The following is a 27,327-nucleotide window of genomic DNA, read 5'->3' as shown; positions in this document are numbered from 1 at the left end:
AGTGAAAGCAGTAATCTCCAATAGCAGTGCATTAATGCTCCTACAGTGAAAGTGATAATTTTCAATATTATTGCATCACTGCAAACTTCTCACTCAAGTAGGAGAGAAAATGTGTCCTATAAAAACACAGCCTCTCTAATCATTTAATATTTCTGCTTTGACACTGTTTTAGCCTATCCAAGGCACACTGAAAACAGTGGCATTACCCAAGTATCTTCTTGTGGTCTGGGTTCTAAGATGTAACTGGAAAAAATATTTTAAATGGTCATTTAATTGTTTCCATCTTAATTCCACACACTTGGCAGCAGTCATGCTGATCACTTCACAGTTCCTTAAATGCAATGTAATCAGTTGTGCACTCCCTTTCCAGAAAGGCCTTTACAAAAATGAATGGAAGGAGATGAATTTGGGAAAAGAAACAGCTATTGCCAACGTTTGGTAGCAGGAGAAATACAGGACAAATTATTCACAGAGTTCTATGAGAAAGTCAAACGGTTTTATAAATTAATTTGTCTCAAAAATTCCAACTGATGCTGCCTAATTGATTGAGCCTTGAAAGAAATCTTCCCTGAGTGGGGAGCAGGCAGGGTTCGCCATCCCCTCTGCCTGGTGAGCTGTGAGCCGGTGGCAGAGCTGGAGGAGCACAGGAGCCCCCGTCCTGCTGAGCTGACCATCCCTGTGGGGTAGGGCACTGCAGCCCTGGCCTCAGGTAAATCAACCATTTTGCTTTTATTCAACACTCTCCTCGCCTGCAGCTTTCCCAAGTGGAGCTGCCTCCAGAAATGCAGATGGCAGTGAAGTGCTGACATGCACAAGACTGCACCTCCACTCATTGCAGAGTCCCCTTTTTCCCTCTTCCCTCTCTGAGGATGACTTGACAGACCAAGGTCTTTAAAAGACCTTTTAAGGTCCCACAAAACACAGGTCAGGCTAGCAGAAAAGGAATTTCTCTGCATAGAAACTGCGTTTCCCAAAGCTTGTAGCATGTGAAGAATCCATTTTAGCTTAAAAAAATAATTTTCCTTAAAAGGCAAGGCAATTCTAGCCTAACCTGTCTTCCAATACAAGTTCAAGCAGGACAGTTACGAGCAAATAACAAGCAAAACCAGAGAACCAAGAGAAGTGTGCACAGCTGAATGCTATACTATGACCAAAGCTGAGGCTCAAATACACTCAAGCAGGTTTGAGTGGCAGGTCCTTAAATTATTCTCCAACAGTGAAAACTTCTGGTAAGGGTGGATTTCATCTAAAGATGTACTACCTGACACTTGTCGGGAACACACCTAAAAAAAAATTTTTTTAGCAAGTCAGCCAGTACTTCATTTATTCCATACTCTTGATTATTTATACCAATTAAGAGGACATAGTATCCCATTCTTCCAAGTACATGCCTTGGCACAGCAAGGACTATTCTGCATTCAGCAACATGCATCATTTCCGGCAGCCTAGCTCCAGGAATAGAAAAGCAAGGAAAGCAAGACAGGCAGAAAAACAAATCATTCGGATACCTGAAAACCCTGGAGATACTGTAGCTATTGTCATTTTACACCTAAGCTCCTCTGAGGTGTTCTGACGGTGCCAAATGTAGATGAAAGTAAAGAATTAATGGGCTTCTTGGAAGCAAGAAGAATTCACAGAATTATGCTCATAGGCAAAGCAAACAATCCAGAGACTAAATCCTGCAAAAGACATTTTTGCCTGCTCTGAACACTGCCCCATTCAACACAGCACACTCTGTTTGTTGACTGCACTACATGTGTTCAGTGCTCAATGACACACCTCACTGAAGATCATTAGTTGTGTCATCTGCAAATTCTCTGGTATTTCATGGGTCTGATGTTGCTTGTATCGTTTGTAGACATTTGCACTCATTTCCAAATTTCTACCAAACCTGTATCACAACATTTCACATGCAGTACAGGAGACAGAATTGTCAGCTCTCATTCAAAATATTTTATTTCAAAAGACGGAGTACAGAAAGTACAGGAGTACAGAAACAACGAAAAAAATACCTCCTAAGGACTGTACTTTAGAGTAACATCTCTGCTACCAATTAACCTCAGCTGTGATGGTCATGCAAGATATCAGGGCAGAAAAGTCCAGCCAACCCAATGGAGCTGGGCCAAATACAAAAGCATCTTCCCCCATCATCCAACAACAAACAATCCCTTTTTACTGCAGATAATATTCCTCTCCTACTTCCCCATAATAACTCATAAAGCCAAATCAAGGAGGACAGATGCAGGCCCGAGCTATAAAATCCAGATTTCATTTCCTATCACTCCCCTCCCCCAGGAGCTCAGGGGTGTTTAGATTCTGGGCTGTGGTTTAAGTCCATCTGTGTTCCTCAAGTATAAACATCTTCATTGAAACCAGACTCATCCTGCACAGCCATTCATTTGGTGAGCTCATCTGTGAGAGACATGGGCTGGCACATTTCTATGACAACCAAAAGAAAAAAACAAAAAAAAACCAACCAACCAAAAAAACCAGTTTGGCACAAAGCTTTTTAAATCCTATTGTTCCTGAGGCTGCTTGCTTTCTTTTCCTCTAGCATCTATAGCTATTTTGGATATACTGTCCAGAACATCAACCCTCTATAAACTGGCCCTCTTTCTATAGGGAAACAACAAGAGCATTTTGTAATATTTCCATGTGAGGAGGAATGCTCAAAGAATAAGGAATAAAGACTAGTTATGTTCAAAGCAAAGGAAGTGCTGTCATATCAGTTCTCAACTGAACTAGACATGCATATACATTCTAAAGACACAGTTCAAAGAGGGACCTAAAAGCCTGAATAAGTGTTTACCCAAAAAAAATCATCTCTCTAATAATGAGTCCAAGCAGCTTGTTTTGTTTAAATATCTTGTTGTGGGTTAACTCTTGATAAGAAAAACTAGAAGTATCATTTTCACTTCTAGAAGAACAGGCTTCACCATTTGAAAATATGCTCTTTTCGTTTGCTGGATTTCCATATAGCTTTTTGCTTTTACTCTAAGCCATCCTAGACACAGGCTTCAGCTCAAGCAACTGATACACTTTCTTAAAGCACTACTTATTTAGAAGTCCACACACTAAATTAATTCAGTACCAGAAAAACAAAGCAACACATTCTCTGACATACGCTGCCAGTCAATGCAGAATTTGTATTGTCCTTATGGTTGTAATACCATCCCCTCAAATCACTCACTGGCAGCTTATACAAGCCATTAATTATAAGTAGTTAGGATTGCTTTTACTAGTATGGCACAGATGCCAAATCACTCTTAGTGATTCCCAACAAGAGAGAAAGATGCTATGAGTAAAAACAATGGAATGGACTCCCAGGATCTAGACGTGCCAAGCCACAAATACAATGCCAAAAAAAAATTTCTTTTTTTTTCCTTTCCTTCTCTCCATCTTAATTTTCTGAGACTCAGTTTCAAGCTGGACTTTGTTGAGATAGGCAACATTTTGTGGCTAAGGCCCCCATGTGTTTGCAACACCTCAAGCCATGTGATCACAGAAATAATAAATCACAGGAAAAAGGGACTGGTTTTTTTATTTTATTTTTTGTCACAGAAACCTCAAGTGCAACTTTGTCTACTATGGTCAATTTTTTCCTCTGACATCATTAAAGGTTTCCCAGTCACAGATAGACTGCACTCATCAACTCATTGATTTTCATCTCTACAGTGTTTTGACTTGATCTTTTACTCTCAAGTCATCTTGTTTAATTTGCTTCAGACATTTTTCCACACACAACTCAGAGCAGTGATACACTGCCAGGCAAAGTACTGAAATGTTCCCAAAGGCATAGATGAAGGAAAACTCAGTTATCAGTGGATATAAAAGGTAATTCTTATTTCTTAACCAGCCTGCCACAGATGAAGAGCACAGCTATTGTGTTATGGCTGCTCGTGGTAGGTGTGAGCTCTTCATGCAACTGAAACCACTGTGACCTCCTGGTGGAATTAGATGGTAGAAAGACAGAAAGTGTCTAAGTCCAGAACTAAAGTCTCACCAATACTACCGAAACTCTAGGCAGCAATAGCACATAAAACCACAGGAAGGAGCATTTCCTTTCACTTGGCCAGCAATCAAATCAGAAGATGTAAGATACAGCCTTTACACTCAAAAATTCAGTCAAGATGCAGGACTGTTGATTTTGGCTGATTTCTAGTCAAAAGAAAAATGCATCTTTTTTTTTTTAACAAGTAGCTATTAAAGTGGTAAACTGTATTTTTCTGTGCAATGTTTGCCATTTCATAAAACTAATAAAAACTCAGTGTGAAGTACTGCCTAAGAGGTCATGTGATAAACTATGGCAAATGTCACGGGACCCACTCTGTACTAGCTCCCACCTAAGCCTGCAGTGGGCAAGAGTCAGAAAGGCAGGCACTTAGAACCAGAATCAGGGTACGTTTGATTCTAAAAACCATGATATCACACGAAACAAGACTGATTTCCCTAAGTGTTGCACATTCTCTTCTCCAGTTTAAATCTGCCAATAGTGGGCTGCAGTGTTTATGTTCTGCTGCCCACACATGGCATCAGATCTACCCACTAAGAGCACATTACTGTCTGCAGGAGACAAGAACCCATCCATTCCAGAACAGGTCACACAGTATTGTTGTGTTTCCAGGTCTCTGCAGGGGTATCCTATGCCACATCCTCTCTCCTGAATATAAAGATATGCTTCTACTGTTGTGGCCAGTGCAATGGTTGCAGATGGTGATCAGGTACAAACAGGAACCACCCACAATTCTGCTGCACTGCACTGAAGGACCCAGCAGCAAACAGCAAACCCTCCCCATCTCCATTGCTCACATTTCTGGGCACTCAGAAATGCACATCTTTACACAGCTGACTTTGTCCCCACAGCTGATAGATAATAGGGCTAGTAAAAATTCAAGCTACACAGCAACAGGTTTAATACAGGGCAAATATGATGGACAGTACACGCAACCTCTTTCTACAAAGGTCAAGATTTACTTGCAACCAGAGAGATCCTGGTTTTTTTCCTACACAGATGAGACTTCCAGTTCCCTGATGAGGAAATGAAGTGATGTGACATTAAGCAGCTCATGAATCTCTTCAATTAATGCATTCTGCACAACAGAGACTTCCAGGGAATTATCTGCAACCACAGCAGTACCTCATTCCCATTGCTGTGTCCCTGAGAATGAGTCACTTCAATTCCCATACTCTTGCTGCAGGCAGAGAGCTGAGGACTATTCCCTGCCTCTGTCAGGCAAATGGCTGGAATCAAACACCGAAACTACTTGCACAGAACTTTAATTAAGGTTACCTTATTTTCTGAAACTATGGGAGTGCATTTACCATCAGCTCCCCGTCTTTGTGTTGATTAGGGCTTGTGTTACAGGAGTCAACATTTCCATCCCATCACCTTCATGGATCAACTGAATAATGTGCCAAACAACCATGCAGAAGAGGATGAAGAGGAAAAACAGTGTTCTGAGATAGTTGGAGTGCCTTACTGCTCTCCATGGGTCACAAAGATCAGCTTCATCTGCAACAAGGCTCTCCCAAGACACAGAACTCTTTATTGCAACACCATGCCAATTTAAAAGATATTTTACCAATATTAAACTAGCTTGGAGAATATAGGGACACAACTATGGCTGGTTTTACACATTTAGGAATACTGCAATTTTAATTAAAAATAAAAAATCCCCAGAAGAGACATAAAATCTGTGTTACAAGTGTTTTCAAAATTGAGAAAGCCTTTACTGAATACAGCTAATAGTCTGTGTTTCATGTGATTTGCAAACTAGAACCACTGGAATTTTAGGAGGGTGTCATTGACTAATGGGGGTTCTCCCTTCCCTCTGGAGTGCAGGTTTGTAGAAGAATTAGATTATGTTCTCCAGGCAAGTTTATATGAAATGATTTATCTCTAGCCAGCTGCAGTCAGACATCTGCCTGTTTTTATTCCACTACAGAGAGATTCACACCCCCCCTTATCTCCAAAGGCAGCCAAGATTACATCCAGTAGTAAAGAGAAACCTCCAGCAATTATCAAAACTAAAACTTAAATCAAGTAAATTACACAGAGGCCAGAGATGCAGCTAAGCCCCACCTAAGGCTGAAGAAGTCCTATTTAGTGAGCAGTCTACTGACTTGAATGCAGAGACATCACCTCTGTATCCCGTGGTTTACACACAGATCTGCCCAAATACATGAAGGTATTTCTTTGTTTTGAGAATCCCTCACACATTCCACATGAGATCACACAGACAGTCCTCATGTGGTCAAATAAAGTTTGTGAACCCATGCCTTTATAGCTTTTCCATATTAATCTGCACTCTGGGCATATATCCAATTAAAGCCTCATGTATAGATCACTAGGTTACTAACTGGCTTGCATACTGGGGGGAAGGGAAATAAGCTCATGACTGCACAATTTAACACTGCCTCTGCTTTCACTTTTACATGCACCAGTCTTTTTTAATCTAGTCTTACCATAAATAAAGAGTAATGACGCTTGCTGAAGAGCAGCTCGGGTCCCTGCATGCTGGAACACACAATAGCTGATGCAGAATGCATTTACATTAAGCCTGACTCCAGTGCGAAGCAGACAAGGTCTTTTCACAAACACACTACAAAAACAGGAAGCAAAGGGGGAAACTTCACAGTGTTTGGAAACAGCAGAGCATTGTTTGTACACGTTTTTCTTACAATTCCAAAATAAAAAAATGGGTAACATGAAATCTGAGCACAGCAAGAGCCTTAGATCAGACACAAAGGTCTCAAGACAGCAGCTCAGAAGATCTCCAGGTACAGACTGTACAGGCACGAAGATGCACAGGGTAAGTTTGTTCTCTTATTTCTGCTAAGAAAATCTGACAAGTAGAGACACAACCTCCCAAACCCTTGACGTTAAACCTAGATAATGTTACACAGCACTACATCTTTATCTCAATTAAAGCGGCTATGATAAATGAAGAGGCATTAGGAAACACATAACCCACCAAACATAAACATTCCCGTAATTTTTTAACTGTGCTCAAAAGGAAAGGTACAACGGCACAGGCCTCACACACTGTGGGCTATCACTGCCCCACATGTAGAAGCTGCACTGTAGACAACATCCCTTCGAGATGAGTCAAAACGTCCCAGTCACAAGCAATCACAGGCTCCAACACTTCCCTTTTCAGCTGGAGCACACAGATCCATCCGACCTCTAGCCTGAAGCTGCTTTAATTCTTTCCTCTCATCACCTCCTTTCTTTCTCTTCCTCCATCAAGCCCATTCAGGCTATGCTATAGCACCACAAACAAACAATACATTGATTATGCAGACCGTGCTGCCTCAATCCCAACTCATCCCAGGTTTAAAATTGACCAACCAACACTCCAATCCACAGGCACAGAGCAACAGAGGTGCAGTTACAACCTGCTCCTGTATTTGGGTAAACACCACTGAGGGCTCAGTGCTTTCTCGTGCTGTCTAAGGGAGCAGCCTGATACACAGTCAACTCCCACAACAGATTATATTATTTCACCATGAAGTGCATTTAGTCAACCCAAGCCACCAGGGACATCTGAAATAACTTACAATAAATCAGGAGAATAATTTCAAGGGAGGCAGTGACATAGCACTGAAAGTAGCGTACCTTAGTGTTAGGAAAGAAGCCACTAGAAATATTTCTTGGTGTCAACAAACTTTTCACCATCAACACCACAGAAAGAAGACATCGCAATCTTCAGGGCAAATGCTGGGCTGCAAAGGTAAAGTGCTTACCTGGAAGGAGTATGTCAATATTTAATACCAAAGTGCATGTCCAGCCCTGCACATTTCATTTAATTTCAAGCTTTTCCTGTTTTATTTCCCGTTTCATTCACGGCAATCACAAAAGATGAATTATCCAACCTTAGGAAATGTGTTTTCAGTCAGACAAGGCATGTTGACCATGTCCCTACTTTCACCTTCAGTAACAAAGTTCTGTGGCAACACAAGTTTTACGTTTGCTTTAATGTCCACATTATTTGATTGCAAAGTAGATGGGATTTTCAGTGCCAAGATACAACTCAAACCATCTGCTCCTCTGGGAGAGGAAGAGCCTGCTTCATGGCTCTGGATGTCAGGCTACTTTTTAGTTAAAAATTAAAAATCTTTTCTCAAAAGTCACCACAACAGCATTGACAAAAACCCTCGAAAACAGAAGGAAGAAAAAAACTGGAGGATCTGAACAAACCACGAAGAGTAGAAAGAAATACTAAACTAATTCATAATATCTTTCATCAGCACTCTTCACTTCCATATAGGGGCTGCATTTCATAACAAACATGATAGGGAATACTGCTTCAAGCCCTTATTACACAGCTGGAGTGGATAGTCCTTTAGTAAGGAACATCTGAAGAATTACCAGTGTTCCTGTACTGAAAGAATAAGCTGAAGCTCCTTTTCCAATTCAATAATTGCGCTACTATAACCTATTTACTAAAGGCAGTAGTTTACAGCAATTGCATGGATTTTCTTCTGGTTTAAACAATGATTGAACAACATCTGTGACATGGCATTGCTTTCTCTTCCTCCAGACAGCCAAATAAATGTCTCTGTTCTACATTCCTGTGGATAAGGAACACAACTGCTTCATTGAACATGATTAATCTTCCACGAGGAATCAACAGGTATTCAAACTACAGGTATTCCATTGCTGAGCAGAAAGACAAGGACACAGATGAATCTCATTCAGCACAGTCCAGCAAAGGAGATGGAAATCTCTGCTGCAAAAGTAAATGATGTTCTTCAAGAATCACTGGGCCTTCCACAGTTTCATTCCCCTCCTCCCACCTTCCTTCTCAAAGGCAAGACACCGAGCAAACTGCTCAGATGACAGAACACCACAGCAATCATCAGAGCGTTGTGGAGCCAGAGCATCCGAGGCAGGCACACGCTCACAACTCTCCATCACTGACATACAGTGCCCTGCCTGGCGTCAACAGCCAAGGCAAAGAAATCTCTCCTTGTGCAACCACCCCTGCAAGCTGCCAGAAACAATGCAACACTCAGATCCCCAGCAACAATAACTGCATGGCCACAAGAAAAAAGATCTGCAGAACGGCATTATCGTACACCACTGGCTCACAGATCCTCTATTTAAGAGTCCACATAAAGTTCTACTTTCAGTTTCCTACCTTCTTACAGCTTACATCGTACCAGAGAGAAACATGGTGTTTTAAGATGCCTCTGCAATCATATTCCTCTCAAGGGATTCCTAAATTTTTATTACCTCAACATGAAGAAGTTTTTATAGTAAATCCAAGGTTTGAGAAGGGAGAGAGAACTGCAAATCTTTTAAAAAAAGGAATCTAAACACCCTGCTTCTTTGACGATTTTGCAAGCTCATTCTCATCCTGAAAATTTCAGTGCAGTCAAGGTTTCCCTGACTTACGCTTTATTTCTGAATTCAGTCTTAACAGCCTCGGAAGCAAGAGCAAAGTGGTAGGTTGTCAGAAGTGACTATTAGGAGAATACACAAAGCACACACGCTGCAGAAAGCAAAGACTTGAACTGATTGGCACCTGGCTCCCCAGCAGATATTTTCTTTGCAGGAAGATTGAAGGGTAGTAAGAAGAGCATGACACTCTGGGCCACGTTCTGCTGTCAGTCACTCTCCCACGCTTCCACTGATTTTTAATGACATTTACAACCATTAAGAAAATTAATAGCCATCAAAACCAGGAGGGAAGATGCAGCCTAGCAGACAAAGCAAAGGAAAATAATTTCTGCTCCAGCTCCCATCAGTGATTTATCAGGAGCATCAGGGCAAGGCACAACTGATCCTTGGTGTTCAACCTTAGGCCCTCCAGAGTGAACAATAGATGCACACATCAACTAAGAAGGAACTGCAAACTAAGCATGAACCAACAGTGGCAAAGATGTCTGATCTATGTTGATGTGACACATACAAAAATACTGATCATAAAGCACTTGGAAATGGTTAAAGCACAGTGAAATTGAAACCCAAGGATTACTAGAATGAAGATCTTATACTGTCATCCAAAAATATTTCTTTCCCTCCTTTAAAGGCCAAAAATAATCCCTTTTCTTTTTTGTTCACTGCTGAAACAGTGTCTTAGGTTGCAATGCAAGATGTAACCAAAAGTATGTATTCTATTATCTGTTAAAACCAAGTGTGGCAGTGTTCTTTACTTCTTCTATGACCCATCCTCCCTCCAGGGGGATATCTTCTGTTAATGGGCCATCGAGTCTCACTGCATGACTGATAAAATTACATCACCCCATTGTGAGATACTCCACCCAGAAGGAGGAGCCAAACATTCCTACCTGGATATAATCTGACACTCAGAATACCACAGTCAGCCTTTCTCTACTGGATTCCCAGAGGAAGACCAGACTGTTCTATACCACCACTGGACCTTCAGAGGAAAACCACACCCTTTTACAGGAGCACTGATTCAACAGAACCACATCTGTCACTCCAGGAGGACTGCAGCCACCACTTAATCAGACTGCTACCAACACCCTGACCAACAGGGTGTCAAGTTGTATTCTGGCTCTGTCAGTGTTTTTTGTACTACTGCATTTTATTTTATTAAATTGTTAAATTGTAGGTTCGGGGTTTTTTTTTACTTATACATACTAGTAAAGAACTGTTATTCCTACTCCCATATCTTTGCCTGAGAGCTCTTTAATTTCAAAATTATAATAATTCAGAGGGAGAGGGGTTTACATTTTCCATTTCAAGGGAAGCTCCTACCTTCCTTAGCAAACACCCATCTTTTCCAACCAAGACAAACAGACATTCATATTTATGGAAGAAACCTACACACCCTTAGTATTTTGATAAAGAAGTTGGAATCCACTTGGCAAGTTTCAATTTATTTTTTTTTTTAAAGCAGTCTATTAGTAATGCCCATCCCTGGAAATGGGTAACAAAGTCATTCAGTTTTATTCTAGACAGCAAAAACAGCCTGCTCACAATTCACACTCATTTTATTACAGTAGCAAACAAGAAACTTTTGTGGTACAGCAGAACCCCACTACAGCAGGAACCAGCCAGGGTATGAGGCACCTGCCAATCCCAGACACCTATACAAATAGCCAAAATAGACAAAGAATGGGAAGAAAAAAAAAAGCGCAATATCACAGTTTCACCATTGAGAAATACCTGCTTAGTATTGTTTGAAATGTACTGTGGGGAACGCACCATGGGGTATCTTTAGGAGATTCAGTGGGAAAAAAATGTGTTCTTTTAAAAATTGTCGCAACAGTCTCACTGCAATTACCTAATGTTGCTCAGCTGATGTTAATTGTCCATACATAAATAAAAAATTAGGCCAATTTTTGTTTACAGAATTCTTGCTTTACCTTTAGGTTTACATCATCAGAAATCTCATCCATAAAATATGCACAGACATTCACACACTTTAAAATATGTACAACTCATTTCTAAGAAAAAAATACTATTTCTGATTCTCATCTGCTAGTACAGTTTCTCTTTAGGTCTCAGAAAAACATTATGCAAAATATAAATGTAAAAGAATTGTATTTGAGAATACAATAACAATTCTATTCTCAACAAAACCCTCTGATTTAGCTTAATCTCAGCTTTCTTCAGGCAACACTTACTGTACCACATGTGGCATCTTTGAAAACAAAATCTTACAAAACCTAAATCCATCTCTGTGTGCTAATAAGGTTTGAGATTTAAATTTTGCAAAAGGAGAAAAACATTTCATTTTATTTAGCCTTTCTTTAAGCACTAGAAATCCAAAAAGGAAAAGTTCTTTAGTGACAGTGCCAAGCATTCAACATTGCTATTCTTAATATCAAGAAATTAGTGATGTGGACTTTTAAAAGCACTGAAAATCCATTTTTTTAGTCATCTTTTTTGAAGTCCTGGTAACTACTCTTTTAATCAATGAAAGCAATTATTCCTTTTAAATTTTTCACCCAATGAGAAAATCATGCAATCCCTCAGTCATAGGAAAAAGAACTTTAGGGAAGCCGCAGCATACTTTGGAAAATGCAAGAGCTCTTACCCCCAAAACAAGCTGATATTCTGAGCAGACAAAGGAGAGAGGTGCTCCAAGGGCCCAGAAGAGCCTCACTCAATTTTAAAACCTCTCACTTTGCCACGGCCTCAGAAGTGAAAATGGCCACAGGTGCAAATATCAAGCAAGGTGACTGCAGAAGCAGCAGCAGCACCACCTTCCTATGCCTTCAAGGAATTGGGAGCAGCTGCCCCGCAGAGGATCCACCCTCCTGCAAACTTCAGCCACAATCACATACCACAGCAGCATTTCAGCAAATTTCAAGACCAAATGGGGGAAAAGAGAGCTACTTGCAGCAAGCAGCATTTTTTTCTTAATAAAACTCTATTGTCTGAAGGGAGACAGGACAGAGCTGGCAGTGATGGCTGGAGGATTCTGAGTGAGGTCTGCCCCACAGATGAATGTCACAAAGTCACTTTCCAGGACAATGTTGTCCAAATGTTGGCATAAAACAGGTGAAAGAGCAACAGCTTCCACAGCAGTTCTGCCTAACAGGGAATTTTCCAGCAACCCTCTCACTCATGGAAGAGCCACTTGGCACCTTGAGATCTGCCAAGCAGAGGGAGAAAACAGGGCTCTGAGAGCTGTACAAGGCTAAGAGTAGAATCAGCCATGTCCCCCAGCCAGCAGCCAAGTGCGAGCTGCACGGTGATCCCTCGCTGAACCTTCCTGGCTTTCTGAACAGCACATCCTGCCATTCACGTTACAGGCAATGAATGGTAATCCCTCTCCTCAAATTACCCTCCTGATTTCAACAGAGCGAGACCAAGAATGTACGTGACTGAGTGTACTTCCAGTTCAGATTTAAGTAATTGCAACTTGACGAGTTTCTTGAGCTCAGTTAGTAATGGCACACATCTAGCAGAAACACTCAAATCCAGAAAAAACATGCCTTTTTGTTAAGCTTCTCAAAAAAGAAAAAATACTTAATATTATTTAAAAGCTTACTAAAAACTCAGATTAAAGTAGAAGAACATAGGCTTCACCATACCCTCATGCCCTGGACACCACAGTCTGTGACCTGGCAAGTTACCTGCTTGCATTTCCCACTCTACTGGCCCTGTCCCATCAGTCATGGGACAGCCCAAAGGGCAAAGTCAACAAATCACTTTAAGTACTGGAAATGGCAGCTCTGGTAACAACAAATGTCCACAAATCCTAGAACATGAGTTCCTTCTTCCAAAACCTACAGTGTATTGTAAATCCTCCTGATTTTTAAGCCTATGAAGTAAAGACCTTTTAAGTTAGCATCTGGTTCTGACTTTTTCATGTTTTCCTCCACAACCACAAGAGCTAAAACTTCACTCACCACTGACGTGATCAGTTACAATGTATGCTTTTCAATTGTCTTTTCCTTTTCCTGGTGTTGTCCCTGCATTCTTAAATATTGTGCAAAACAGGAAAATTTTACGCAATGATTTAATAATACATTTTTTTTGGCACCAATTCCAGCGTACCATGTTTCCCGCTCTCTTCTTCCTCAACAGTCTGGCGGACTATGCACTGAAACACTTCAGCTCCCTGATCCAGTTAAAAGACAGACAACAAATCTGCAAAAGGTTCAAACAGAGGGAGTGTTCCCCAGCCAGCTCACAGAGATTTTTCTCAACCTGACCCTGCAAACTGTTAAGCACTTACAAAAGATGGATTGACAGGGTATGGCACAGATGCAGAAATGAATGGCACAGGCCAGGGCTGACTCAGCCAGCACTGCTGGCAATGACACTGCATCGGCAGATGGTGCAAAAAAAAGTTATTTTACTGAGTGCACAGAGATGCACAAGCTCTCTGAATGGATTATATGTGCTGAAGTATCAATCATCTTCAAACACCTGGCTGTTTGTGGAATCATGTTATCTATGAACACACAGAGCAAAACTGATGCAACTAGCACTGCTCAAAACACCAATAAACAAGCCACAATCTACCCATGCAACCCACAGTCTAATTACTTCTAAAGACTCCAAAAGGTTTGAACTATTTGAGGTAGGTCTCTTATAAATCCTATATGAGGAGATGAGTAAAACCCTATTGGGTTAGCCATGCTTATTAACATAGAAGGAAATGGTATTGTATTAAACTCATCTGTTACCTAGAAACTCCAGAAGTACCAACAAATTATATGTAATAAATTGAACAGTTCCAAAAAAATCACTCTTTTCTTTGTACTAAACCTACCACCTTTTTCCTCCAAAAAGGCCCCTCAGTGCACACAATCCTGTGAATGATTCTGATGGGACCAAGGCTTCAGCCTCTGTTCTCCCACAGCTGCTTACAAAGCAAACCTAACCTTTTACACTGGAACACCGATGCAGATGGAACTCTCAGCGTAGTCTCTCACCCCTGAAAAACCAAACATTCTTGTTGAGTTTCACAGAATTGTAAAGTGGTTTGGGTTGGAAGGGACCTTTACTGATCCTTTTGTTCTACGCCCTGACACCCTCCACTATCCCAGGTTTCTCCAAGCCCTGTCCAACCTGGTCTTCAGCTCTTCCAGGGATTGGGCAGTCACAGCTTCTCTGGATAGCACATACTTTCCTAGAAGGGCTACATCCCACCTTGGAGGATGTATCAGACTCTTCTCATCACTATTATAATCACAGTTATAATGGTCCACTGCAAAAAAAAACAAAAACCAAAAAGTACTATCTCAGAGCTCCACAAAGGCCTAGCCCTGTGAGGGATGCTGAGTTCTTCCAAGCCTGGCTCTGATACAGGATCAGGTCCCATTGAGGACCAGAGGCAATTTACAGCCTCTCCCATGGGGACTATTACCACCACATAGTTACTAGCACCACATCTTTACTCCCCAGCCAAAACGAAAAATGAGGCACAAGTATTTCTGAGTATCCTTTTTATTTATGTTCCTGAACATGTAAAATTTACTGGCTGGGTGTTAACACTAATAGTCTTGAGAGCTCTCACTCTGTCAATGAATATGGCTTCTGTTTTCATATTTTATATAGGCTCTGTGACATATAAACACATACCTTAACACTACTGACTTATAAATATGTTTTTTAACCACTGCAGGAACTACATATGCAAAGGTATGTTTGATAGGCATTAAACAACTTCAAAAAAATATTGTTTTAGGTTTTCACATGTCAAACTACAAACTAATATAGCAACAAAGTTAGTCACAGCAGAGCCATATTCCATTAACTCACCAAGTCTTCAGAAAAATTTGAGGTTTGTTAATGTAGGCACATGCCTACCTTCACTTGTGAAAGAGAATCTCAATTTCATCAGTACAGTTAACATGGAGCAATTTGTTCTCAATTTACAGAGAATTCTAAATTGTCATGGCTTTTATGCCAATTATGAGATGCAGTGCCCTTTCTGATGCATATATATGTACACCCAAAACCTACAGGTACCACTTCTCATCAAATGAAAACCATCATCTGCAACAGTAAACCACGAGAAACATTAAATATAAATAGTAATTTATCCTTCCATTATTATAACTAATAAAAAAATTATCTCAAATTACTTTGTTATTTATGTGTTCATATTTATTTATACATGTAGAGATGGCAGAAACACCAATCTAGTTTAAAGTCACATTCATAGAGCTTCATCAACAGTGCAGGACTTAAAGACAGCACACGGTTTACTGAACAGACTGTTTATTAGTAGCAGTAGTAGAAATTCATATTAATTCTACTTGCAATCTGGATAATATTACAATATTTCTTTTTAGGAAAGCCTTAGAAATTTCTTCTTGTAAGATTGTTTTGGAACTTTTGAACTCTGCATAATACTTCCCACTTGAGCTAACTGTTTTTAAAGGGAAATTTAATTTTTAAAAGTGTGTTATTCTAACTAATGGGAATCTGTGCTAAAGTAAACAATGAGTCCAGTTTGATAGGAATTTCTGTCCTATCTTCACCAAAATAAGGAAGGAAAGACATGTAATAGCATGCTGAAACACATGTAGTAGCAGAATTGTTGGATTTTAAAAAACAATTAGAAGACAATTTTCTACTTCACTTCTCTTGCTGGAAACAGATCATCCTGCCCTGCCTCATTTAATATTAATTTGGTATGTTCTTGTTTCTAGAAGAAAACACAAATGCATTTCCCTAATCCACTTATATTCTTGTTTCAAATGCATTTACGATTAGCCAGCCTATCAATAAACTATTGTTCTACACATCATGTCTGGACAGAAAAATGTTTAAAAGAAACTCAAGGCTTTTCAGGATTGTCACCAGCTTTGAACAAAACATTTACTTTACACCCAACCCACCTGCCAAGGCAAAACCGAGAAATGCGAAACGAGCACGAAAAGCCGAAGTTTCCACCTCCTTGAGGGATATTAATGAGTAACTTCAGGGTTTCAATAAAGCCTTATCTTCCCAGATGAGAATTAGAGAGGTCATCCCTAGCCAGAGACAATGAATCACTTATTTATTCTTTCCTTGTCTGCTGCACATACATATGTATCACAAGTCTTCCCTGCAACCCAGGACTTTAAAACTCATTGTCCTCAATATCTACTCCCCACTGGTGCAAGAGAAAGAATGAAAGAGAAAAGCAGTGCAGAGACATGAAAGAGACAGTGCAGAAGGATATTAAAGACACAGAAGAGTCGTGACACCTATGTTTAAACTACTGAAAATAAAATTTTACATTTCTCTTGAAGAAAGGGTTATTTCTAACCCCACCCCTCCCAAGAAAGGGAAAAAAAATAAGAAATATTAAATTGGACTTTATTTCTGTATTTGTTTTTATTATCACTGCCTCTCAAGCTGTGCAAGGACAGATCTCCCCGGTGAAAAAATAATTAGTAAGGGTGCTACATTTGAGTTTGGTAGGTGTTTATAGAATAAACATTATTCCTCCCATGGGGGAGAAAAGTCAAATTCATCCCCAGGCAAGCTGCTGTCTGACAAACAAAGTTTCTAAGTGCCAAAATTTCCTACTGGGACTTTAGCATTAACAGTAACAAAACAAAGCAGAAAAAAAAGCTACATATCTGTATTCACTTTCTCTGAAAGACCCTTAACCAAAATGAAACCCTGGACATGATGTGAATGAAACTCAATGGTGACACTGTGGTATATTTCAGCAGCTCTTTGAGAAATAAGAACATGACACTAACAGTGGAAACACACATAAATCAGATGAAGTCCTAACACCTACATTTTTAGGACTGTCCACAAATTAACACCTTCCTGCATTTGTTAACTGAGTGTATATACCAATACAGAATACACTTATTATTTATTATTATTAGGTTAACATGGACTTATTTTAATTGAAACAGTCACTTGTCATAATGTCAAAAAATGCACTTCATAGAGAACATTATTTTTTTCCTCCCTATATTTGGCTAAAATAAGATGGCCTAACAGTTGTTCCATTGCATTCTTGCATAGCACTTCTGCTACCAAAAACTATCTTGTCAGCACAAAAATTGCAGCTTCCTAAATAAACAACAAAACTAGTTATCTCTCAAAAAATGTAGGTAGAGTCTCATTATTCAGACTTATATATGTGGGCACATACCATATCTATTCATGGAATAAACTATAGATGAATAATCCATACACAATCTAATGCTAACTTCTATACTGCAGCCCATGGACTGACAAGTAAGAAAGAGCTTGTGGGGAGAAGAATTTAATTCAAATATGTGTCTCAAGCGACAATAAAAAGGATATAAAGTGCTTAGAATCAACAAATAACTTATCCTCTGTACTCAGGGACATAATTTGCCAGATCTAGATTTAGCTATCATTACAACTTTTGCTTTCAAATGCAAAACAAAGTGATGTTATTTTCCCGTTCAATTTTATTCGTGTTTTATAGAATGCAGCAAAACTCGTCATGCCAGAGGATTTGCAAAGCGATGATGTGAAGGTTAATTACTGGCTGCTCATAAAGCATCCTGCCTGTCAAAAGCCCCATGTGTAAAAATGACCTTGTTATCAAAGCTGTTGAGTGCTCCCAACGCTCACTTTCAACGGACAGGATGGATATTTTTCTATAGCTCTTGAAAACCAAATTAGTTGCATTCAAATATCTACCTCCAGTTTGAGGAGGTTTTGGCATTGTGCCTGTACCCCATTTCTGTAGGGGGTGGAGGTTAAACTGTCATGGATTTTGCTTAAATCACATCTTTCCAGCTCAAAATGAAAAGGACTAAAATGTAGGTACCATAGAACCAATGTCTGAAAGATATCTGCTAAACCTACCCACACAGTTAGGCAACAAGTGCGTGCAGATCTTATCCTTCTGTCCTAATTACCCCCTGGAAACCAAAGACACTACTTGAAACAATAAAGCACAGATATTTTTGTGAACATTGGTATTTGTAAGGTGAGTTAGCACTGGGAAAAAAATGGTAAGGCACAAGACCAAGAACGAAGAGCACAGCTCAACAAAATGGAGCCTGCAATGCTACACACAATGCTTTAGTATCTTCTTGCTATTTATACACATAAAATAATTAGGAATGAGAACACCTCAACATTAATTAAAGCACAACCCCATAGGACTTCAAAAATCTTTTCAAAGATGGTTTCTCTGGTGACAGCTTTGCCAGCGAGCAGAGTTTGACGTGTCCTGTAAAAATACAACTTCATGCCTGGTATTGCCACATTGCAGAGAACAACATCTGAAGCGTGATCATGCCTCTCTCTACCCGTATCCTCCTCCTCGGCTTAGAAATAATCAGCTATGGATACTGCCAGGAAAATGCCTCATCTCCACTAATATTCAACTCCCCCTCTACAATGATGGTATCTTAACAAAATGAAGAACTGCAAAAACTCCTCGTGCCTGTGTCTTTCAGGAGCTTTCTCCAGCACTGCTCGACCAAATCTTCCTCCTCCCTTCAGGCAGTAGTTCTATCAAAGAAAGAAAATATTCCCTTGGAAACATCCTCGGGAGCCCAGCAGAAACGGCAAGCAGAGATGTCATTGTGGCACAAAAAAGAGCTCTGTGAGAACAGGCAGCTGGCCTACCTGAAGGTTAAAGTAGCTCTCACTGAAAACCTGCTCTGAATACTTCAGAGCAGAGCATGATGCAGGAGAGACATTTACACACACTATGTCTGTGTACCAAGGTGTGAAAAAACCCAACCTCCGAGCACAGCACAGGCTGGGTGAAATCCATTGAAACACACCATTAACAGAAATCTACACAAAAGCCAATCCACTCTCTCTATCAGTGTCCTATAGGAAGGCCAGAATGAAGCCATTGAGAAAAATGAGACATTTACATATAAATCAAAAAAAGACAGGATCCAAGTACCGACTGATTAAAGATCAGTGTAAAACATGTTCTGTTAATCGCTTATTAGATAAAACCTGTGTAATCACTCTATATACTCCACAAATATTCAAATAATATTGGCCATGAAATTTTAAGTTGGATATGAAAATATAAATCATATTTTTCAAGACTATATCCGTCTATTGTACATCTTCTGTAACGCTGATATCACCACCTCGCATTTTTCTCTTACATCATTTTCCAGCAGGAAGAAAAACCCTGAAGGAATCTCCATATTTTCCAATCACATTGCCTGTATCTGGGCAGGTTATGTGACCGCCAAACCAGAGCCCCCAGAGCAGGCCTGAACCACAGCAAAGTCCCCGCACAACCCAAGCCTACACTCTCGAATTAAAAGCATCCTCCACCTCCCTCACCTCCAACTCGCCAAGGTGCCAGCAGGTATCTGCCGACTTTGGTTTCGGATAGAAAGGGCTCAGTATGGTGACTGTATGTCGGAGCATGTTGAGAGGGAAGGAATTTTTTTTTATTTTTTTTATTTTTAAAAAGAAAAAAAATCAACAACAATAATTACAGTAATAGTAGCCTTGCTCGGAAAATAATAAAAAAACCAACACCGAAACTGCAAAAATAAACATCCACAGGATTACGAACAAGGAAAAAAAAAAAAAAGAATCCTTTCTGGATTTTCGCCGGCATTCCGGGACCCAGTCGAGCCGATCCTCCCCCTCGCCCACCGGCGGCCCCGGGGGTCCCCGCCAGGTCCGGCCGCTCGGGGACAGCGGGCGCGGGCATCCCCCGGCCCCGCGCACCGCGGATGCCCCGCGGCCGCTCCGCGTCCGCCCCCGCGGCGGGGCCGCTGGACCCGGGCAGGCTCTTACCGTGGCCGAGGCGACGCTGTTGTCCGCCAGGGTCAAGTGGTGAGGCTCCCACCGCCGCAGGAACTTGGAGGTGAGGATCTTGCTGAGAAACGTCCGGGGGTGCCGGATGACACACACCTGGATGTCCCCCTCCTGCAGCAGCTTGTACCTCATGCCGTTGCAGTGGAGCAGGGCTCTCCGGCACGGCGCGGCACCCATTTTATTCCCCTCGGGAGCGGACATCTCGCCCAGCAGCGGCTTGCTCTCCTCGGGCTGCCTGCGGTCGCTGCCCCCGCCGGAGCCGCCGGTGCGATCCATGGCAGCCCCGCGGGCCGGGTCGGGGGTGGCGCTCGGCCGCCCGCGGGGACCGGTCTCTACGGCGGGTAGAGACGGGCACGACCAAACAAAATAAAATTCAAAATAAAAACTATAACAAAAAAAAAAAAAAAATCCAACCCCACGCGGTAGATTAAAAAAATAATAATAATAAAAATTGCACGCGGAAGAGAAAAAAATAAAAAAAAAAATTTTAAAAAACCAAAACCTGTCGGGGAAAATGGGGGTAGGGACTGAGCCGCCCCGAGGGGAGAAGGGGGAAAGGGAAGCGATAAAATCCTTATTCAAACTTCCCAATCCGCCCCCGGCGGGTCACAGCGCCGCGTCCATGCTGCCGGGCGGGCGCCGGCCGAGCGGAGGGTCGGCTCCCGCGGGGGCGGCGGACAAAAGCCGGCGGTGGTGGCGGCGCGGGGGGCTCCTGACGGCGGCGACGGGGGCTGCGGGGCGTCCGGCCGCGGCTCCTTCCTTCCCCCCGGGGCGTGTGCGCGGGAGCGTGCGGCGGCGCGCGTGCATGTATGTGGGTGCGGGTGCGCGCCCGTGGGAGCGGGTGCGAGTGTGTGTGTGTGAGCGTGCCTGCCTCGGTGTGCGTGTCTGTGTGTGCGGGTCCCCACGCGCGCCGCCGCCGCGGCAGGAGGAGGAGGCGGCGGGAGCGGCGGGCGCTGCCGACACAGCCCCTCTGCCGGAGCGGCTCCGAGCGCCGCGATTGGCCCCGCCGCCGTCACGTGCCGCCCTGCCTGACGTCAATGGCCGCGGAGCCGCTCCGGGCAGCGGTGGCCGCGGGAGGTGCGCGGGAAGCGCCGCGCCCCTCACAGAGCCTCGGGATCGTTCGGGCTGGAAAAGACCTCTGAGATCATCGGCTCCGAGCTGTGATCGAACGCCGCCCCGTCGACCAGCCTGCGGCACCAAGTGCCGTGTCCCGTCTTTTCTTTAAACAGCTCCAGAGACAGTGATCCCAGCACCTCCCTGGGCAGCCCGTTCCGATGTCTGATCGCCCTTTCTATGAAGAAATCCCTCCGAACGTCCAACCTAAACCTTCCCTAGAGCGACTCATCGGGGCATGAGGCTGGGCAGGGCTGGAGGTGTGCGGGCACCGCCAGGCCCCTCCACCATGAGGGGAACCCCCAGGTGCATCCTGAGGGAAGGGGGAGACCCAGGGCGATCAGTGTCCCCGGTCAGTGTCCCCTTCCCGCAGCCCTCACGCTGGCAGGAGCCTGGGCAGGGCGCAGGGGCTGTGACCACTTCTCCTTGTAGGTGACAAATCATCGCAGGTTGAGTTTTGAGCATCCTCACTCCAGCGTTACGCTCTTGTACAAACCCTGCAGAGAATGGCCAAGGAAGCCCGTTCCAGGCTGCTGGCACTTCAGCAGTGGTATTTCCTTTCCTCTGGCTTTATGGGGAAACTGGGAACGGCTGTGCTCCCCAGTGCACCAGCCCTTGGAAGCCACTGCACTGAGCTGAGTGTCGAGTGTCCTCTGATCGTCGGCAAAGCAGTACAATCATTTATTAAAAAAAAAGAAAACAATGAAAAAACCGACTCCCTTCTAAGCCTTCTAAACCGCTGCACAGCTGAGGGGTGCTATGTGCAGTATGAATGCCATGCCCAGAGAAATGATACTATCAATACTTGCTTTTTTTCTCAGCGGTAGAACTCAGATCTTGTTTCCCATTTCCTCATTTGCACGATCAGTTTAGGACCAATTTTTTAAAATTACATTTTAGGTAATACATCCACATGCCATTGAACTGTGAGACCCTTCACAATGCATATTACCAAGGTCCAGAATTTAGAAGGAATTTACACGGCTGTTTTAGATTGTGCTTGCAATATATTCAGAGAAAGTATAAACCTTTTAGTGTAAGCTCACCTCTGACTGAGGGAGGTTAGGAGAAGGTCTGCTCTGTGGTGAGCTGACTGTGTGCCCTGACTTGGTTTCTGGGGGCATGTCCCCATGCAATAGTTCTCAGATAGGTCACCATGCCAAGAGAAGTGCCAGTAGTTGCAGGCAGCATCACCAGCCCACCCCAGAAAAAGCTCTTTCATCTGATCTATTTGCATCACGAGTCACACACAGATTATCTGTTGGAGAGGCAAGCTGCTACTGGAAGGGCTTGGGAGCCTTTGCCATAAAACCTTTTGTAGTGGCTGCTGTCAAAGACAATACATGACCGGCTGGACCACAATTACAGTGAGCATGTCCATCACGTGTGTTGTTACAGAGCATTCTGTTGAAACAGGATTGCATTTTAAAGGAGAATTGCTGTCTAAACACTTTCAGAAAGGAAGGGTTTTTATCCTATCAATTACTAGAAAATTTGAGGGATACTTTTGTTGCATGTCAGCATCAAAATTATTTATAAAAAGCAAGGAAGTCTCCAGAGCACTCCCAAGTATTAGTTGATAAAATGATGCAGAATTATGTAACTTGGCAAAGGTTAGAAGAAAGCCACTCATTTAATGACATACATAATACAACCAACAGGAAGACAAAAATCTCTTTTATAGATGTTCAAATTGTCAGTATCTCGTAGTCCTGGTAATCACTTACCTCCTGAACTTAAGCAAAGTGACTGGTCATTGTGCAGTAAACATTACAGGCAGTTCCCACAAAGCTTTGTACACATATACTGCAAGGGGTGAGTGATGCAGACATTTACCCTGAAACAAACCCACATCTACTCATATCTATAAATATGAATGGAACTGTAATAAAAATAATAATAAAAAATACTTGCAAACCAGAGTAGAAAAGGACATCTTTGTTTAGATGCAACTTTTCACTGCAGGAACTGTCTGTTTCCAGGAGTTCATAGGGTGCCTGGTACAAAGGAGACCTGTTCTTGTTTGATTCAAGGCACTGTTCTGGTACAGATGATAATTGTGCTGATAGTAGGACTATTCTCATACATTCACCTGCAGCATCACTTCCCTCAGAAATAAAACCAAAGTGGGACTATTCCAGTGAAAGTTTGTGTAAATGAGCCACCTGCTCAAACCACTGTTTTAAATCTACTACAGTTTTCCTCTCTCAGAGCTGCTCGACAACGGGAGGATGTTATGTAAGAGTCTGGTGTCCTTAAGTGAATTTCCTGGCAAATTAGAGCAGTTGTTTTCCACTTGTATTCCACAGAAGGCAGCAAAAAATCGAGGCTGGTCTACAGCGATCGACCCATGAGTTACCTGAAAGGATCCAAGTCTGGAAATCCACCATTCCAAAGTGTTGAAATCCACTGAGACACTGCAAATGCCACTCCTAGCAACACCTGTCAAGGACAGAGGTCCAAATCCTCAGCTGCATTTGCAGCTCTCCGTGAATCCCCACTCTCAGGCTGCAGGTGTTCTTCTCTCTGAAGTAAACTCAGCAGAGCACGATAAGATCAAGGCATGAAATCTCACATTGCCTTCCAGAACAGGGCAACCCAAAACCCTGTCTAGACAAGTGAAATTGAAACAGGCTGCTGGCTGCCCAGCTCACCAAAATGCACATTAGCTACCCAACCCGCAGTAAATAGCCACTGTGTGACCCAGGGCTGAACACATTAAAATTAACACCCCTCTTCACATCTCCTATCAATTATAGCAAACAGAAGTTGGATCAGTTGCAATCCTGGCTTTTTGGTTCTTGCAGACTTCCTCTTCTGGCTCCATGCAGCACAACAGACATCTCAGGTATACATGCTTGGCAGTATTTCAAGGTGATGTTTGGGGAATTGCTGCATGTTTTCTTTTTTTCCCCCCCAAATGAACAAATCTAACTAGAAATTTATCGTGAATATGAGACAATCATTCATTTAAATAATAAACACTGAGCAAATAATTCACAATAAAAAGCACATCAGTGAAAATATACCTCTAGCTACTCACAAGGTGCTTCTGGGCATGATATCAGTTTTGAAGTTTTGAATAATTCAAGAATTTGTGAGGTTTTCTACAAAATACCTCATTTCTGTGCTACAAAAGAAACACAGCCTCTGAAAGTGAAAATTGAATAGTTTATTCTTTATTGTTGATACTACTACCAAGTAGAGGCTCCTTTAAGTCAGTGCTTCTAGGTACAGGTCAAATTTGAAGAGGGAAGGAGATAGAGATTTGTTCTACTCTGCAGAAATATCAGTGCAATTGGACCAAAACTAAAACGTGGGGCTGGGAGGGAAGTGAGCAGAGGTAAAACTGTTTTCTCCAGAAGAGAGGACATTGACAGAAAGGCAATTCAGACACACCTGCCAGTTCTGTACCCTACTTGTGGACTCTGCCCACTCCTGGACTCTGCCCTTTCATTTGCACTTCTTTGTATCTTGCTCTTTTTTTATTATTCATTGCCATTTCATAATAGGCTTTGTAAACAGAAGCATCGCTTCCTGAAAGACACTGTAGCCTGGAAACCTGGGATATACCCACCATGGATACACCCACTGGAAGTAAACCTGCCAGTTTAAAGCAGATAAGACTTCTGGGTCAGCAACAGACTTTTTTTCCCCTCTTTTCCAAAACCAATTCAGTTGTGACATATATTATTGAGAATATTCATCTGCTCAGCTGTATGTCTGTAAAACCAGGAAAGAGCATTAACAGAAACACTTGCAAATACCTGGGATTCCAGTCTTAAGAGAAAACTGCCACTTTTTATGCATTTCCAGCATTTGGTCTCTTGGAGATCTACACTCAGTTCCATCAGGTGTTCTGCAGAGATCATTTTTGTGTGCTAACACAGAAGCAGTCTCCTGACATACCATCTTAAGCATAGTAACACCCATCTACACCCATGTCTTAAAACAAAAGAAATGTGATATTGTGAAGGAAAAGAAAGCAGCAATTTGTGTCAAATGCTCAGTGCCACTAGCACAGATTTCATAGTGGTGAGTGGCTTGGAATACCCATGAGAAAACACCTGAGGTGCCAAAACTTTTGCAGGAAAAAAAATACAGACTAAAGTCACCTTGTCTGAATGTAAACCCATACAGTGGATACTTGTCAAGCTATGAGGGAACTAACAGAGCAGCTGTGGCAAGGGCCAGACACGGACAATTAGATGCCTCAACAAGGGATGTGCTCACCACAGGGCCCACAGGGGCTTTGGAGAATTTGTTGTATGCTTTAAAAGAGAAAACAAGAAAAAGAAATAATAATCACTTGCTACACTATTAATTACTCCTGGTTCATTTTACATGTTAACATGTCTACATGTTACAACATTAACACATGACTTGGCAAACTCTTTTCCCAGTCAATCGAAGAGGAAAGAAAATATAAATCTCCTTTTATTGTCTCTCACTGAATTTTTTTGACAGAGGCTGTAAGGGCCTACTACAATCATGCTTTCTGTAACAAAAAAACACCCACTTCTCTTGTCTGCTTAGCACATCCCTGGGAGTTGTCTGTTCAGAGATGTGAGATACATACGGTTTTTCCAAGCAGAGCAACAAGGACCAGGAATTCCCAAATTGTATTCAATATCCATTTAGACTCTTACACAGCAGCTGCTCCTCTCATGTTTGGATCCTCGATGCATATTAGAGATAATGGAGCTTTCTTCCCTTATTCACAGAGGTGCTGCCTGGATTATGGAATTCATTAGTCAATGCTTGCAAATTGCCACTGTCGACTCAGAGCAAATTCCTGCTATCAGACTCACTAGTCAGCTCATTTTCATAACAATGCCGTATTGTTAAAAATACTTTTAAACCACTCTTTAGAGAAACTGGGAAATACAACACATTCAAGCAAACACCTAAAACATCAAAGAGATCCAGTCTCAGTAATGCTAAAAGTCCTGCATTTGTATCTGTTTAAATTAATCAGTGTGATGGTGTTAAGAGGATTCAGTAAGTCATAAAACTTTGGGCAACTGAATTGCTTCCCAAAAGGGGTGACGGACATTTAAACCTAAATAGATAAAGATTAAAGGAACCCACTCTGCAAGAAGTAGCTGCCCCTGAGGAAAGGAAGGCCTTGATTAGGGCACCATTGATCACAGGCACAGAAAATAAAGACTGAATTTGCAAGAAGCTCTTTCTTTTCCCCAAATTTCTCATTATCCACTCCCGAGACTAACAGTAACTCTGAAAGACACCTCACAGAGGAGTAGTAAGTGGGAAATCAGACTCTGCTGTGAGATTGCAATTCTCTGACATCTCTGGCATTCACATTTCTGCTCTTCTCCAAATTACTCAGTCGCTGGGTTCTTGCTTTCCCGGTGGATGCACATTACAGCACAGGGCTGATTGTGAGCTGTGCAGACCCTGGGGACAAATATATCTTTGATTCCTCACTGACATAGTGCACACTCTTGAGTGCATGATGCAGAAATACTTTTTTTTCTGCCTGTCATCATCAGATGCTCCGATGTAGGGGGATGTAGGATGAAGCTGGTGGTACCAATTGCTAGAAGGAGCCTGCCATCTGCTGATCTGAGCAGCACTCCAGTCTGACTTTTCCCAGATCTGATTTAGTGGGATGAAGCACGATACAAAGTAGGTTAAATGTATCTCAAATGAAGCAGAATTAACAGAATTTCTGTGGTGAAATGATTAATTTAAGTGGAAAGAGGAAGTCCCAACTCTTACAATATCAGGTCTAAATCTGGATTAAACAAATAGAAATAAAAGGGCAACTAAAAGAAACCTAAAGTCAGTAAAAAACCCTAAAGTCAGTAGGAAAGAGATAAGCAGAAGATACAGAGAGGAAAGAGCCTGAAATTTCCTTTTTCACTTTGCTTCTCCCAACCAGATAGTACAGCTAAGGTATCCCTCACCTTCACCGTTCCAACTTACAGCAGTTCTAAACTTCTTCTTTATGGCCTTTTTCCAGGGCCACCCACACACCCAGGCATGAAAAAAGCCCTGGAAAAGGTGAGCTCTCA

General features: G+C 42.1%; 1 protein-coding gene across 2 annotated transcripts in view; it reads right to left on the bottom strand.

Annotated features, from left to right (window-relative positions):
• CMIP (c-Maf inducing protein) overlaps positions 1-21,593 on the bottom strand; it is a 130,181-nt gene extending 108,588 nt beyond the window's left edge. Inside the window, exon 1 of one of the 2 annotated variants that reach the window (XM_086847563.1) lies at positions 20,156-21,593. In XM_086847563.1, coding sequence (XP_086703689.1) covers positions 20,156-20,452 — 297 coding nt within the window. In that variant the 5' untranslated portion in view covers positions 20,453-21,593. Of the gene's footprint in view, positions 1-12,014; positions 12,261-20,155 lie in introns of those variants that run through there. The other variant, XM_086847564.1, reaches the window with a different exon arrangement.
• Positions 21,594-27,327: the final 5,734 nt, after the last annotated feature.

Source organism: Cyanistes caeruleus, chromosome 12, assembly GCF_971803275.1.
Source record: "Cyanistes caeruleus chromosome 12, bCyaCae1.hap1.1, whole genome shotgun sequence".
NCBI lineage: Eukaryota > Metazoa > Chordata > Aves > Passeriformes > Paridae > Cyanistes > Cyanistes caeruleus.
Note: the sequence above shows the minus strand (reverse complement) of the source record. Positions and strands in the feature narration are given on the sequence as shown.